The 17691-nt window shown below is 37.4% G+C and overlaps 1 protein-coding gene across 1 annotated transcript in view; it reads right to left on the bottom strand.

Moving 5' to 3' along the window:
• Positions 1 to 5312: 5312 nt before the first annotated feature.
• Positions 5313 to 17691, bottom strand: part of LOC139140918 (protein white-like) — a 53481-nt gene continuing 41102 nt past the window's right edge. Inside the window, exons 15-21 of the mRNA XM_070710408.1 lie at positions 17289 to 17381; positions 16804 to 16864; positions 15401 to 15478; positions 14507 to 14612; positions 11626 to 11726; positions 10788 to 10861; positions 5313 to 7970 (exon numbers count right to left, since the gene is read on the bottom strand). Coding sequence (XP_070566509.1) covers positions 7872 to 7970; positions 10788 to 10861; positions 11626 to 11726; positions 14507 to 14612; positions 15401 to 15478; positions 16804 to 16864; positions 17289 to 17381 — 612 coding nt within the window. The 3' untranslated portion in view covers positions 5313 to 7871. The remainder of the gene's footprint in view (positions 7971 to 10787; positions 10862 to 11625; positions 11727 to 14506; positions 14613 to 15400; positions 15479 to 16803; positions 16865 to 17288; positions 17382 to 17691) is intronic.

Below are 17691 nucleotides of genomic sequence, written 5' to 3'. Positions count from 1 at the left end.
GAAAACTTTTATTCAGATTTCAAAACGTTATAGCTGCTATGATGTTTGTAGTTCTGTCGATTGTTTTAAATCTTTGCGTACTTGAACTTAATAATGTGTGACTAGCCGTTTACGTCCACTTGACTTTCATGTTTCTAATGTATAAAGTTGGCAGAAGAAATCATAGACTCTTGGTCACATCTTCTTGTCAGCTATACATCACTTCAAGAAATTTAATGTCATGCATGATCAGTGAATAACTCAGAGGTTTTTTCAAAATTTAAAACACGATAGACTGTTAGGGAAATATTTCTTCTCCAGCATCAGATTTAACTTTCATCTTCCTCCACAGAGCATCCAAGATTCACTGCAACCGTCAGTACATTTTCACCTAAGCGGGATACGACACAGGTATTGCTTGAAAAATGAAATATAGAGCCGTACAGTAAGGGCATGAAATCGAAAAGGCTATCGTGCAAAACCTGGCGAGTAATGGAATGAAGTGCCTTTACTGTTGCTTGAAAACTTGTGAAAGGTGCGATTTCAGAGGGACAGCATTTACTGACGCTAACTCCACACCTCACTTTACTCATCCGTAGGAGTAGGAAACGGTTTTTATCAGGTATCTTTGACACGTTAATCTCAAGTTAAACAAGAATTTTTGCATGTCGGAAAACTCAAACTCAGGTATTACTTTCCTTGCGGACTATGGATAACTAAAAGTACTCCGCATGAGAGTCAATTAACTAACCTTACAGAAGACATTAAGCCACGAAACAATCGGGCATCTTCCCACAATTAATCGGGACCAAAATTGCAAAATATTGCATGTCGAAAACTCCTTTACTCCAGTGGATTTGTAGGGTCATTGATCCTGAGTGACCCCAAGTCAATCCAAAGTGAAGAAAATTGTCTGTTTTGTTACTCGTTTTTGCGCCTTGTCTAAACTTTTTCAGTGTGGGTGGATCCTTTGCACAGATGAGTGAGTTCACTGTCTTTCGGAGTGCTTTGGTTATCCATAGTCGTCAGGGTAAGTTGTACCTAAATTCTACTTTTCCGATATGCAGATATTCTTGTATTGTGATTAACATGTCAAAAACACGTTATAAAAAGCCACTTTATGGTCCTACGGATGTGTAAAGTGAGGTAAGGAGTTAGTTTCAGAAAGTGTTGTCCCTCCCCAGAAAGCAGAGGCGAGTACTCGGCCATGTGAGGGCGTTTTGGGGTACCGCAGGCAAAAATAGGTTAAACAGTCCCCATATGGCCGAATTTTCCCGTTTTTTGGGGGTCTGGAAATGCAAATAAATAAACTTTCTAAGTATGTCAAGCTTATATTCAAACATATATCGGACCTTTTTCCAACATAAAACCAATCAGTAGGTCAATATTTGGATGGAAGGCCTCCACAGGTAGGTAAGCTTAAGCTTTAATGCAGTCAAAAACTTAGTGTTGCATTTTTTTGGAAGACATTTAGCAACTAGTACGAAACAATCGGGTATCTCCTCCTTATAAATGGGGACCAAAAGGGCAAAGAATTGCATGCCGAAAACTCTTTTACTCCTGTGCGTGCAAGTTCCCTTTGTGTTTAAGTGAAGTGCAGGTGTGCATTCTCTCCCGCATATCAGGCGTTTGGCTTTTGTGCAGGTGTTACGCTGAACATGTAAATCAGCCCCTCCCTTTATACAGCAGAGTTTGACCACAGGGTCTGGCAAGCAATATTCGTCTAGAAGTTATGAATATGATCAATAAATGTCTACTACCTTATGAGCTGCTAACGAGGTATTTGGTCAGGGCGATAAGCCCCCGCATCGGTGCTCGGCTGAAAAAATTAATGAAGGGGATTAGGGAGGGTAATTAATAGATATAGACTGTTTTCTTTGAAATACTATCCACAGATAGCTAGGGTGAAATAATATGCACACACTAGACAGAGGTAAGGCTTGTATAATGAAATAAAAGTTTAATACAAGACATTTATTGATCATATTCATAACTTCTAGACGAATATTGCTTGCCAGACCCTGTGGTTTGACTTTGGGCAGTTCAGACCACCTCGGTAAATTTGAGTGAGTAGACTCTCGTAACACTGTTCGGTGTCAAGATTTCCGTCCTTTGCCGTTTGCACATGTACAACTGGCTATCGTCCCCCGAAAGTGTTACAATCTGAGGTAAGTAAGAGCGCTTTTCCTGTATAACTTTTTCTTTCCTTCAAGTGTGGCACTGATATGTACGTACAGAATGGCCGTCGGCAGACTACAGTATCGTAGACCCAATTTAGTTTGCAGTGAAAATTACAAAAGTCTTAAAGTTACTTGAAGTGAATTCTTTGTTATTTGTTCATTTTAATTTACCTGCCATGTAATTTCATTCATTTATGCACAAATTTATTTGCTATGTAATTTTCTTTTCTTTACTATTCAGAACCGTATTTCGTACTCCGTATGACATATGCCGTATGCCGAATGCCGTGTTTTGAACTCCGTATTCTGTATTCTGTATACACTCTGTGTTGAGTCTGCATGTGTGTATATGCAGTTTCAAAGGAATTATAAAAAGGAGTCAAAGGTGATACGAGTTTCTTGAGTGTGTTCATCGGGGGCCCATAAAGACGTAGAATTTTCAGATTCTACAACTCCAGTGTATTTGTAGGGTCAATGGTCCTGAGTGAGCCCATGTCAATCCAAAGTGAAGAAAATTGTCTGTGTTTTGTTGCTCGTTTTTGCGCCCTGTCTGAACTTTTTCCAGTATGGGTGGATCCTTTGCACAGATGAGTGAGTTCACTGTCTTGCGGAGTGCTTTGGTTATCCATAGTCGCCAGGGTAAGTTGTACCTGAATTCTACTTTTCCGACGTGCAGGAATTCTTGTTTAACTTGAGATTAATATGTGAAAGACACGTGATAAAAAGCCGCTTCATGCTCCTACGGATGTGAAAAGTGAGTTGAGGTATTAGTGCCAGAAACTGTTCAGACTGTTGTCGCTCTCCAGATAGCAGAGCCAGGCGAGTACTCGTCCGTGTGAGGGCGATTTTGGGTACCATAGGCAAAAAATAGGGCTCCGCCGGAGCGGGTAAACAGTACAGCCCGGGTAAACAGTCATCTTCGCTTGCCAATGCCTGCTGTTCGGGCAGCCGGTTGCTGCGGATCCGTAGCCATACCACTCCCTCCACGGATCCGCAGCAAGGCAGCTGGATGCTTCCCGAAATCAGGTAGTGGAAGACTCCTGTCTGGCGGACGATGGTAAACAGTCCCCAAATGGCCGAATTTTCCCGTTTTTTTTTCTCTGGAAATTTAAATAAATAAACTTTCTAAGCATTTCAATATTCAAGCATATATTGTTACGTGCAGAGAAAACGAACAAAAGGGTGAACTCAGCAGTTAACGTTTAAACAAAATTTATCACGAAAATAAAACTAATTGCTAAGTCAGGGATAGAGTACAAGCTTTAAAAGTGCACAGACTACTTATCTCAGCTGGGACGGCAAAGCTCCAGTCTCAGAGTTGTAACAGTCAGTCGGATGAATGAACAGTCCTTTGGCTTGCAGGCTTGAAGTTGCACAAAGTCCACAGTATAAATCCAGCGTTGGCAGTGAAGGTCTTGAAAAGTCTTGAGAATGACTACTGCTGGAGTTTAGTAACACACAAGAGACACGATCCCAAAAGTCTGACTGGAAGCTGTGCACGTCCGTTTTATACATAAGGGCATATAAGAACAATCTAGAACTTTTATTGACACGCTAATTACTGTTCTAAAATTATCTCTCTTACACAACTAATTAAATTTCTAGAACATTCCAAACATGACTAATTGAATTCAAGGTTGTGAGGTCATTAAGGGCAGTGACCTTGAGAATGTTCTAGACTAATTGAACTCAGGTCATGATGAGTGTGGGGGAAATGACCTACATAACAATATTTGATCCTTTTCCGACATGAACCCACTTAGTAGGTTAATATTTAGATGAAAGGCATACTCGAACCGCCACTGTTTGTGAGACGACCGAAATACTTGGTACGTTGGTGGCGCTATAGACAGTTGAGCGGAAGCCCTTCACCTTCCTTTGCGTGGAAGTGCGACTGTATGAATGGAGTCGTCATTAATGTCCGCTTAGGGGTGGAGGAATTTGGTACGAAACTCTGAAATTTCGGGTGATCCCCCTGAAAACAATGATGGATTTGAGTAACCCCCTCGACAGAAATTTTGACTGACCCCCCCTCCACCTAGAAAAGTTAAATATCGATACATGTATTTGTAAAATTTATAAAAATGCAGCAATAGTAAAGACCTTTCAAATCCAGGTGAGGTGTACCCTGCTACATAATCATCCGTTATCTCATGACGGTTGAAAAAGGCCGAACCAACAAAATGAAATTCAAAGTGATGTAAAAGCTCGCCTGGGTATCATCGAAAGGGTTTTCACTAGGATAAAGCTTATTTGACAGGGCAGAATTTGAAAGTATAGGAGGGAGAACATGCAGGGGCCTGAGGGGGAAGTGTCAGATTGGGGGCGTCCTCTGTGGTAAGTTTTGAGAAATCGATGTGTGTAATGGTGCAGGCTGGTGCAATCTGAGATGTGTTTTCAATTTATGTTACCAACTGTAAGAACACCCAAAGCGAAAGAGTAAAATGATGTGTGCAATGGTGCAGCCTGAGAGGTATTTTAATTTATTTTACACCAAAACTTGACAAATCCCTCTTTCTCTCCACATTTTGAGTAACCCCAATGCGGCTTTCAATTTTTTGAGTGATCCCCTCCTACATTCCTTTGACCCCAAGGCCATAAATGACGGCTTCCTAAGATGTCGCTTGTTAATATGAAACAATGGTAATAAAGGAATTTTTGATGCGTATATTCGCATGAGAGGGTCTCTATATTTGTACGTTTCATTGTTATTTCCCTATTATTGCAGATTTTTATGATGACTATGTACACCTCCGAGGTGTCGGTGTCATTTGTGCATATTATTGTGAAGTAATTTTTGTCCTGTAATCGTCTGTTGCATTCATAGTTGTAATTTGTGTTTGATGTTACTGTTCCTCCTGCTTTTTGGAAAGGTTTGATCACAGTCGCCAGTTTTCTCAAATTCCGCTCTGCGCCTACGTGCCCCATACATGTGTGTACATATGCCTTAGGAGAAGAAAGTCAGAAAACGAAATGGCTATAAGGACTATGCCATGTCATCTTCTGCGTTCGATTTCACTGTAAAATAAGCAAGTTCATTTATCACGTATCGTAACCATCGATTGTTCCCTTTCGTTCTCAGAGGGACCGTTGTGTGAGGGAAGGAGTGTGAGTGTGTGGCAGAGAGATAAGCTATACCAGGGACTAATAATATATGGAAGATATTGACTTTTATTGAATATACAACTTTATATATGTATATTGGCACAGAAGAGGTTTGCAATCTCTTCTTAAAATAGTCTGAATGAACTAAAAACGTGTTTTCACAATTCATATGGAAAGTAATAGGAACACACCAAAGTAATTTCTACGCCATAATTTCAAGGAACTTTATCTTGATGTGTGTACTTTTATCTACAATTATAACTGTGCCTTACAACCTGCAAAGGCACTATTGGAGGTAGTTACCCATAAAATACCAAACCAGAGAGTCATAAATATGATATTGTACACTCAATATTAAGTATACCCTTTACCAATGGATTGACTGAATAAATACTATTTCTGAATATTCAACTTTGACATTTCATGTTCACTTCATATGCATATGGAGTTAAGCTTTAACCTGTTCACCCCCAATATCCCGTAAACAGGTCCACAATCACCTCTAATGACAATGAGTTTAGGCTAAACCTTGGTGATAAAAAGGTAAAAGTAACGTAAGTACAGATTGGGAAAGTCTCCAATGCTGTCAATCTCTCATTGTAGTTTTATGAATGATAATGAATGTGATGACCGAATAATTTAATTTCGATTATCAAATTTTTGGCCCAAAACACCTGAAATCTTTTATTCATCATTGAGAGTCTATTTGCAGCAAAATAATCACAGTTTTAGGGTTTAAATTTTGGCATATTCCACACAAATGCAGTCCAGTTCAAAGTTCATTCATTTCTATCATTCACAAAGAATTCAGAATTCAAAATCAAAATTCAGATGAAAAGATGAAAAGAACATTAAAAGAAAACCAATGCCACTGTCTACAATCATCAAATGTCAAAAACTCTGTCACACTTCCTTGACTGACTTCACAGAAGTCAGCCATATTGCAGTATTGCATATACATCAGTTCCACTGGTCTATAAAATATTTCATGAAAAGGACACAAACTAGGAGCACTTATGTACAATTCCGTTGAATTTGTAAATTTTGTGGGTTATTCAAAAAGAGAACTCATGACAGGAAGACTAAAAATAAATTGAGAAAAAAAAAACTGCAATCATCGGATCTGAAAATGTAAAATAAATATTTTTTTAGTCGTATGACAAAATTGTTGGTATCAATGAATTGTTACAGCAATGTCATTTTCAGTTTTTTCACAATTCAAAGATGTGGAGAAAGAATGATTTGTGTAAAGACTACAACCCCCTGCAGCTCTTCCTTATCAAAACTGTACACTTAATGTCCATGAAATTGAATTTTTTATACAGTTTAATTTTTGCAACTTCTTTAGAATTGAGACAATGCAGAATTATTGCTTTTTGGTTGGCACAAAGACACATGTCTGTGATAGTGATCAGGTTTCAGTCATTCAATTTGTATACAAATTTTTTTAATGCAGGGGCAGAGTATTCCATGCAAATGGTGTTCACGTAAGTCACATACTGTATACATGTGTTACGTGTATTAGGCAGCATTGGTCTCAATCTCTGGTGTGTCTTGTACTCTTGTAATGTGTTGTTATCTCAGTCTGAAAGATGGCTTGTATCAAATCACGTTAACTTTGATTCTACCAATCCAATTAAAATCTGACAACAATCCAGGATATGAGCTGAGTGCATGAAAATTAATTGTAAAGCACCAATGTTCAATGTATTTGCTAGGATCTGGCTCTGTCTCACTGATACACTGCTAGGATCTGGCCCTCTATCACTGACACACTGCTAGGATCTTGGCCTACTATCACTGATACACTACTAGGATCTGGCCCACTATCACTGATACACTGCTGGGCTCTGGCTGTGTATCACCGACATACTGCCGGGCATACTGCCATGATCCGGCTCTCTATCACTGACACACTTCTAGGGTCCAGCGCCCTCTATCACTGACACACTGCTAAGATCAGGCCCTCTATCACTGATACACTGCTAAGATCCAGCCTCTGTCCCTGACAAACTGCTGTATATGAGTTGTTGGATGTATAATACTTTCAATAAAGATTTACAAGTCTTACGGTAAATCCCAACAAAATTGAAATCTCTATGTTTGCACAAGCATAACTTACAGAATACAAGAATTGATATATCATCGCTAACTATTTCTCATGTTTTGTGTAAACTCATTAAAAAAATGTCAAACTAGATTCTGTGATAGTTTTGGGAAGACTTCTCACGTGAAAATATTAATGCCTTCCGCATATCTTATTTCCAACCTATTATGAAAAGTGCATTATAAATAATGACAAACATGGTCTCTCCTGTGGACAAAGGGTGCAATAAATCAAAACAAGTAAATACACATTAAAGAAGTTTCCTCCTACAAGTAAATTCTACAAGAAGTAATCATTTGAAAATTTGGCACACCATTTTTGAGAAGAAATCTATAGATTGCGATGATTCAAATTTCAGTGATGTGAAACTGTATGGATCTCCTGACGTTTCACCCTTTGTTGCTGTCATTACACAGCTGTTGTTAACAAAGATGATACCATCTGAGTTAAAGACAAAGGCATAAGGCATGGTTGTTTGGAAGTTCCCTGATTGATCCTGTTCACTTTCTTCGTGATTTCCACACCAGACCTACGAAGGCGATGAGTCTGTATGCAAGCAGCAAGGTCAAGGTAAGATAGATATTCATCATGAAGTTGTCCTGTGTGAAAAAGGAAAACAAACATTTCTAAATGTAGTTGATAAATGTTCTTCCATAAACTGACATATACAGTGTTAGGACCCCCTTAAAAATATTGTTTCTGGTCATTACGCATGTCATTCCAAAACCTGCGCGTCATGTCTTTTTCGGGATTTACATACTCATTAGTACAGCTATCCATGATATCCCTGTTTGCATGTCCAAAAATGTTAAAAAGAAAATGGAAGTATTATGCAGCCAGTGATAAAAGACAATAACTGTTGTATCAATAAATAATAGCAAACCAACATTGTTAGGAATTAAAACATAGGGCCAAAGTCCCTGAAGCTACTATAGACATGGATACAAAATTAAGTATTTCCTGACTGTATGAAATTATCTCACTAAGGTCACCCTAGGGACCTGTTCACTAAATATTAAAGCTGTCTGACCAGCGGTCTTGAAAAAACAAGCGACCCAACAGTCGACAGAGCTCTGCTGTGTTATGTAGAGAATAACTTTTTGTGACACATGTATTGGTCAAGAAGGTGGATATCTTTGATAGCTCATTTCAGGATGGCCTGACTAAAAATGGCAAAATTAGCTGCAAAAATACAAAATTGAAGATTTCATCATAATTTCAATATATTACATTAACATAAAGCCAAGGAACCTGTATACCAAATATCAAAGCTATCAGATGAGTAACTTTTGAGAAACAAATATTTTGACCAAAAATGGCAAAAATTGACCCAAAAATACAAAGATTTGAAGATGTCATCAAATTTCAATATATCACACTAAGACAACCCCTAGGAACCTGTATACCAAATATCAAAGGCATCAGACAAGTAGTTTTTGAGAAACACATTTTTTGACCAAAAATGGCAAAAATTGCACCAAAATACAAAATTGCAGATTTCGTCATATATTCAATATATCATATTTAGTTCATCTGTAGGAACCTATATACCAAATATCAAAGCTGTCAGACGAGCGGTTTTGATGAAATAAAGTTTTGACCAAAAATGACAAAAAAATTCCTTAAAAATACAGATTTGCATATTTCATCACAATTTGAACAAATCTAAGTTGGGTTATCCCTAGGGACCTGTATACCAAATAACAAAGCTGTCTGACCAGCGGTTATGAAGAAGTAGATTTTTTACCAAAAACGCCTTTTTTGGTGTTACTTTGCATATTTTCAACAATATCAAAAAATTAAAAAAACAGTTTCTCATAATCATATTTTTCATCTACACAACAAATATCAAATCAGTAAGTACTGCGGTTCTCAAGATATTTGAGTGGACGGGCGCCTCACAAACGGACATACATATATTCAACATACATACATACAGACTGACGACGGACGGATACCCATCCCAATAGCTTCTATAGACTATAGTCTATAGTAGCTAAAAAAGGAAAAAAAAGAAAGAAAAAAACGTGTTGCTGCATCACTTTTGCCAAATATCAAGGACCAGAAACAAGTTTTTGGCCTTAAAAATGTTTGTTATTCAGTAGGGTGGAGCTGACAGACATTTGGTGTAATTTGTCTTTCCTTGTAAACAAAACACTTTCTCTAAAGGAGTGGAATGTCTTTTACTACAACGTCTTACTGTAATATACTTTATCTTCAAACTCATTTGCATTATTCAACATTGTACTAAGTTCTTTCATTGTGCTTGTATGATAATTTTATGGGATAATTTTCCTCGTATTGGACCAATTTATTGTATGGTATAGTCACGTTTTTGCTTTCCAGAAACCACGGAACATGGCAAACCATGTGCAGTGCTAACTCTAACATGAAAAATACTGCCAGTAGATTTTGTCAAGTCTCTGCTGGAGGTAAAACAAATAATATAATGGTGCAACGTATTTGCTGTGTATGGATTTCTTTACAGGAGGCAAGACCTGCTGGTCGGAGAATACCTTGATCAAGATGTTAATAGCTGTCAAATATTTACGATGGCATGCTGATTAAATTGTTCTATACACAGACTTTGTGAATGTGGCTGGCCGGAAGAAATCTACGGGGTTCCTCTTGGTGTGACACTAATTGTGCAGATTGTATTGAGGTATATCGTTAATTATGCATGTCAGTAAAATATCATGTATAACTGTTCATAAAATAAAGTTTTCAAATGATTTGTACTGTAAAATAAAGATTGAGTTCACAGAATAGAATTCACTGAATCGCACATCAACATGGCACGTACATGTCGTCAACATTGAACTTCTCTGTCTCTCAACCAATGAGCCTTTTCAACAACACAGAATACATGGGTGCAGTTAAGTGTACATGTACTTGTGGAAGGTGGACTCTTATAGAACAATGAAGCTCAACTGTTTTGTTTGATATGCATATATCAAAGCAGATTTTAATAAAAGGAGCGGGAGAGTGATCATCTGATGTATATTTCCAAGCAACTAATAATACTGGTACAGATATTTCTTGGTATCTGCACCCAAACACTGAAAAACAATGCAATTGCATACAACAGAACATACACATTTCACAGCACACTTGACAACCATGTTTTTGTTAAAGGGGCAGTGCTCAATCCCTGGTTCTCACATCAGTGATTGTTGACATTGACCTTTTATGTGATTTAGTCCTATGTTCTCCTTTAAAAGTTAGTCAATATGCTCAGAGATAAACTAATAAAAAACCTGCCCCTTTATCAGGTTTCCCCAATCATGTTACCTGGGTCTCTGCTTGGTGCTATCAATACAATCAGATTAGGAGAGAGCAGACATGTTTCCTTGGTTCCCACATCAGTTACAAGTGTTCCCAACCTTAGCAAAAACACTGACACCATGAAAACTTACCACAGAGAAGGAAAGACTGGCAAGAACTGTTTCACCATCGTGTATACACGGAACGGATGTACCGTTTGGACAGTCTAAATAAAGAATAAATAACAAAGTTGGATCACAGTGATATATCATGGCTATTACTACTTGACATGATCTCTTCCAAGACTGTAAAACTAATCCACGTTTGGTAATACTGCATCAGAACATTTCAGTTTATTTATGGCAGTCAGGACAGTGGTACAATCTGTTTCCAATTTTGAGCTTTGGACACAAAACTATCGATGACAAATGACGATTAAAAGTATACAGTGCAAACCAGATTTAAGTCTTCATTAATAACAAGTTTATGATCACGTCTCGTAACTCTCAAAATATACAAGGTTAATATTTTGCCTTTGGATGAACGTTGCAACTGGAGCTGCATTTCATGAGGGCACTGCCACATTGTGACCACTTAGGTCAGAATCAAATATCAGAAGAGAGAGATAGTGGCAGCAGCCCAACCTGCCGTTTTATTGGATAATATCTGATTTATAATGCCTGAGAAAAAGCTGAAGAAAATTTGGGCCTTGAACCCTTTTCATGTCCTGTCATTCAGAACCAGAATGAAATCAAGGTTACCGCAAATCTCTACGACACACACCACTGTGACATACATGATAACTATCAGACCAAGTGAGCAAATTGGATAAGTCCATGAAAATCATGTTTACAATATCTATGTGTTCAGGGGTCTTCAAACAGACAAGGCTTGTAACACACACTATATGGTATGCATTACGCCTCCCTGGCTTTCACCAGCTTGACAATACAAATTTATCTGAAAAGGAAAGGCTAAAGTCTGACTCACAAATATAATCAATGTTTTCCCATTGATTGATTTCAAGGCACTCATAGGTATACTTGAACCATGAGATGTACTGGATCCAAATGAAATACACCGGAATATCACTGTAAAATAGATAAAGCAAAAAAAAGATTACTTAGATAAATAGTCTCTTTGCAATCATTTTAACATTCTTTGTTATGACAAGTTTAAGACAGCTCATCAAATATATTTTTTCGAATCAATAATCTCCCTACCCATTGTTAGCTGTTGATTGCCCTGTCACATGGAAGGAAATCAATAAACATTCTGCAACACATGGCAGCATGTAATTACATTTCTTACATGACACACCATAAAAATAGCGTCAATGACACTGTAGCTCCCATCTTGGACTATTTAGTGTTTGTTCTCTGGTCAGATATTGAACATGTGTGAAAGGGATAAAGTGCATGAAGTGAAAATACTTAAATGTAATGTACTGGAGACAGTGAAATATGTTTAATGTATTTATTCAGAATATAAAATGGAAAAAATACAGAATTAGATATATCGAATACTGTGATACAACAATTAACTCAACAAGTCATTTACAATGACATAGTCCCCACTTGTAATAGGAGTATTAGTCTTGATGGGGCAGGAAAATGTGGTCATTAAGAAGTATCACTGGAGTGTATATGTTGAGATCTATGGGCACATAGGTGTATGTCGTTGTTCCCAATTTGTAACACATGAGGCATGTCGAAGTTATGGTTCTAAATCAGGATAAAAGATCAGACCTCTAGCTGCATTGGCCAGCCAAGAAATACATATGCGCATTATAAATGAGGTACAAGATGTGACATCTTAAGGTCTAATATCCTATCAAAATTGGAGGGTATAGAACTTGTGGTTACTGAGATATGCATATATATGTATAATCAAGGTCAAAGGTCATTGAGGTCACATGACATTTTGAAAAAAAAAATTATATTGCTAATTTATCCCTATATGCCAAAAATCAGATCTCTAGCTCTATTCGCTTGCCCAGAATTAGATGTGTACATAATTAATGAGGTAAAGCGTGTGTTGTCATAAGGTCTCCCATCCTACTAAATACAAAGGACATAGCACTTGTGGTTACTTATTTATTGACATAAACATATATTTTAGGTAAAAGGTCATCGAGGTCACATGACATTTGGTCAAAAAATTTCTCCTATAGTTATCCCTATATACCAAAAATCAGACATCCAGCTCTATTGGCTTGCTCAGAATGAGATATGTGCATAATTGTGGAGGTACAGTATGTGGTGTCATACAGTGTCCAATCATACCAAATATGAAGGGTGTAGCACTTGTGGTTACTGAGTTATGGACAAATATGTATATTGAGGTCAATGGTCACCGAGGTCACGTGACATTTTGTCAAAAAAATTGTATTGCTAAGTTATCCCTATATACCAAAAATCAGACCTCTAGCTCTCTTGGCTCGCTCAAAATTAGATATGCGCATAATAAATGAAGTACAATATGTGGCATCATAAGGTGTCCCATCATACCATACATGAAGGGTGTAGCACTTGTGGTTACTGAGTTATGGACAAATATGTATATTTGAGGTCAAAGGTCACCGAGGTCACATGACATTTTGTCAAAAAAAATGTTTTGCTAAGTTATCCCTATATACCAAAAATCAGACCACTAGCTCTATTGGCTCGCTCAAAATTAGATATGTGCATAATTAATGAGGTACAATATGTGGCGTCATTAAGGTGTCCCATCATACCATATATGAAGGGTGGTAGCACTCGTGGTTACTAAGTTATGGACAAATATGTATATTTGAGATCAAAGGTCATCAAGGTCACATGACATTTTCTCAAAATATCCGAGATGTCTGCGTGAACGGATGGACTCAGGGATGGACGAGGGATGGACGAACAAACGGACATGACCCAATCTATAAGCCCACTGGACTTCATCCATGGGGACTAAAAATTGTGTCACTGCATCCTTTTTGCAATATGAATACGATGAGAAACTAAATTTTTTATTTTTCGTGGCCTTATACATGGGAGTCTATGGAGATCTGCCTAATACATGGGAGTCTATGGACGTGTAAACTAAAAATATGCAAATTTCACCACGATTTGCCCAAATTTGGGAAAGGTCATTCCTATGCACTTCCATACCAAGTTTCAAATCAATCGGACTTGTGGTTTCAGAGAAGATTTTTTGACCAAAAATGGGAGAGAAAATTACAAAAAAATTCATGAAAAATAGCAAGTCCAAGACACTGACCCAAGATGCGCACAATCATTTCATGTCAGCCCAAAGTACTTACATGCCAATTTTTCATGTAATCTGCTCAGTGGTTATTGAGTTTTTTCAATTTTGACTGTTTTTACATTTTTTCACTTAATTTGCATATTTTTGGCAATGACAACTTCATTGAACAAAATCTCATCTACAGCCCATCATCCATGTACACACCAAATATCAAGATGAAATGTACAGCGGTTTTGGAGTTTTTGATGTTGACGGACAGACATACAGACATACAGACATACAGACACACAGACATACAGACATACAGACATACATACATACAGACATTTCCCTAGCCTATAAGAATAGCTTCCATTGCCATATATACATATGGCTATGGGAGCACACCATAAAAATGTGTATTGTAGTGTTGGTTATCCATCAAGACAACTATGGAACATCATTCTCTATTATATAGTTCTATTGTTTGCCATGATGTTTAAAATTGTTATTGGAAGTGACGTTATCACTGCAAGTGCATGCAAGTATCTACACACCAATGTCACATTTTTCAGGGACTACGATAACCATGCTCTTTCATTACGAAGGTTTAAGCCGGAGTTTGAGGGAAAAGTTTGTGAAGCTGACTCACTTTGTATTGAGGAAGAGACCACCAAACAGTAGAAGAGGTATGACCAGTGGGGGCGCTATAGCAAGTGCCACAGACACACTTGGACTGAATGTACTGATCATGTATCCTGGAAAAAATGAGAAATTCAAAATTAAAATGAGACACAGTACTTTGAACATTAAAAAGTGATGGTAGTTGGTTCTTTTTGTTGATTTCTTTCTTTCAGTGTCTCCAAGTAGAAGTCCCTCCTTGCCAAAAAAAAGTTAATTTTCTGTTGATGGAAGTTACTTGTCAAAGTCTATTATAGGGTGTGTCATACCTGCTGACAAACATGGAGTCAAGTACATCATGAAGAAAAAGAAAAAATTTGGAAATTTGATGGCCAAAGCATGAACTCCAAGCTTTCCTGCTACTGTGTGTAGTAATGGCTGGTGCTTTTGTCAAGAATCCATGCTTTCATTTTAGTTTTACACTTGAAACCATGTAAGACGGTATCTCAGATCCTAGGGAACTGCAGGAAATCACATGATGCAAGCCAATATTTGAAGATAGAAAACAACTTTGAGTCAAACACTGATCAATATCAGATAATAAAGCGTGGACAGCTGGGTAACCCTTCATCCACTGGCTAATCACTGTCACTGACCACTCTCTAGTTTTCATTTAAAAAGCTCTTCACTTTCAGAATCAAAATAACACAGCATAAACAGCTTGGTAAAAGCAGCTTCTACTTTTCCCCCTTCATCAAATTTGACAAACTCAGACTGATTTCCACTTTCATTTCATTAGACTATAAATATGTTACTAGCTTGTCTGCAGCAAGCTTGGATGTCAGAGGTTATACTTGATTAAAAGCAGGTCTGGACAGTAAACTTTGTGACGAAATATGCAACCTTGATCTAGAAATGGACTTACCGAATGACACTGACACATTGCAGACCAGTATAAGAATGCCACAACAAACACAGAAATTGTAAAATGCTGGATACAAGCCTAAAAGAGAATGTGAAAAAAAGACACATTTAAAGAATTAGGTAATTGCTAAGTCAAGAATTTTGTCAACTACCGTACTCGTCCGAGTATAAGCCCCTGCTCGTGTATAAGCCCCCCTACTGATTTCAGAGGATTTTAGAAAATGCATTACATCCGTGTATACGTGTAAGCCCCTACCCTAGTGTAACTCAAATACAGAAAGGTTAGGAGAGTATATTTGGTCATTTAACTTGATAAAATTACTTTTAGATAATAAAGAAACTATTAAAAGATGTTAAAACAATGGAAAACTGGAGTTTCCTTGAGAGCATCGTAAGGAAAATGACACATTTTCCCACTACTATCTTGATTCTTTGACCCTGCTCACCCCTGTCGCCTAAATAGACTAGTCTCACTCACAGCAGCCGTTGTTTATTTTCATTTACGGCCACGATGTTTTCATGCTCGAAACATGCAGTTTCTTTTGTTTGAAGCAATTATCCTTTCATTTGTGAAGACTTTTCCTGGTGACTATTACAATTTTCACTGCTATGTTGTTGTTTTCACAAGATGTAGACGGTTTGATACTGGAATATATTGAGTTGCCTTTCCGTGTAGGCAGTGCATGCCTGTTCACATTACTGTTGATCAGCAGCATGCATGACGTCTTTGTTTCAAGTTTGGATTTTTTTCGACGCTGAAATTTCACCAAAATGTCACTTCTGTGTTCAGAGATTGTACAATCAATTTCTTTGGGTGTGTAAGTCGATTTTGAAAGCAATAGAATGATTGAGTGGTGTTGAAAAACGTGCATAAAATTAGCATAAATTAAGCGTCCATGGCAGATAACATGGGGTTGCTCGAGTATAAGGCCCTCCCCTAGTTTTCCAGCTATTTAGTGTTGCCGAACCGGGGGGCTTATACTCGGACGAGTACGGTATTACTTTATACACAGTATAGGGGTAGACTTTCCTATAGTCTGTAATTGGCTACACAATGTAGCTGTACCTCACTGTCTGTACATGTGCCACATAATGTAGGCTTGAGCTAAGGACATTCACAATTACTTCGCAACTTGAGCTAATATGGGTAACATTGTGCATGAAGCTCCATGAAACTACATCTTTTAGCAATACATGGACACAATTCAGGAGAGCTTGGCATGGGTTTTCTTGAACAGTCTCAGAATAAATTGCTCGATTTTCTTTCGGAAAAAAGTTGAGTCCAAACTTTTCCATTTAATAGAGATTGAGAATTTCTCTCAACACAATGGAAAATAGGACATTGAATGATAAGGGTGTGGAGCAAGGATTCAGAAGAACTGATGACGTGTAAGGCAGACTTACCCACCATCCAGTATGTTATTGCTGTGAACACTATCGGCAGTAGTATGAACTGATATGGCAGCTGAAATGAAGGAAAGGTTTTCATCGGCATTAGTAACCTTTTGTAAATGCTTATAAGTGAATAAAGCAAAGAGGGGGAATGCATATTTCAAAGTGGTATTGAAACTTTGAAAAAGAAGAAAGCTTAACTTTATAAATCATTGGATGGAAGGACTCGTGGAAAAATGTCGATGAGATATACATACTATATGAGGGAAATGCAGACTTTTCTTTTGCAAAAAATAATTATGCTTTTCTGCATTTTTTATATCTTTATATTAAATCACTGATTGTTTCTTAAGATTTGCAACATTATCAAAAATGTAATCTTGATTTGTATGTACATGAAAAAAGAAAATCTCATGAAGCGATAATGTTTGGAAAATGAACTTGAATAGTTTGTCTGTTTTTTTCCAATTTCACAATGTTTCCTATGGAAAGCTTACATCAACAAGGTTCTTGCATATAAAGTAGATGTCAGTCCGGTACATTCCGTTGAAATGTTCCCGTAAAAATACTGGCAACTCAAGTGGAAATATCTGGAATAGATACAAAAAAAACGATAACATACATGTATATCATTAAAGGCAAGTTTCTCAAACACAGATGTTGACAAACACAAAATGCCAAGGAAGGAAAACTGAAAGCTGAATATAAATTGCCTACTAAATGCTTCAAAAGAAACTTAGTGAATGTCGTCAAAAGGATCAAACAGTGTTATTCATGTACATATACTAGGTTAGCTGGATATTTGTCACCTTCAGTATTGTGTTACGTGCAGAGAAAACGAACAAAAGGGTGAACTCAGCAGTTAACGTTTAAACAAAATTTATTACGAAAATAAAACTA

The sequence above is a fragment of the Ptychodera flava genome, chromosome 9 (assembly GCF_041260155.1).
Source record: "Ptychodera flava strain L36383 chromosome 9, AS_Pfla_20210202, whole genome shotgun sequence".
Classification (NCBI taxonomy): domain Eukaryota; kingdom Metazoa; phylum Hemichordata; class Enteropneusta; family Ptychoderidae; genus Ptychodera; species Ptychodera flava.
The sequence above is the reverse complement of the archived record's forward strand: the minus strand, read 5'-3'. Positions and strand labels throughout refer to the sequence as shown.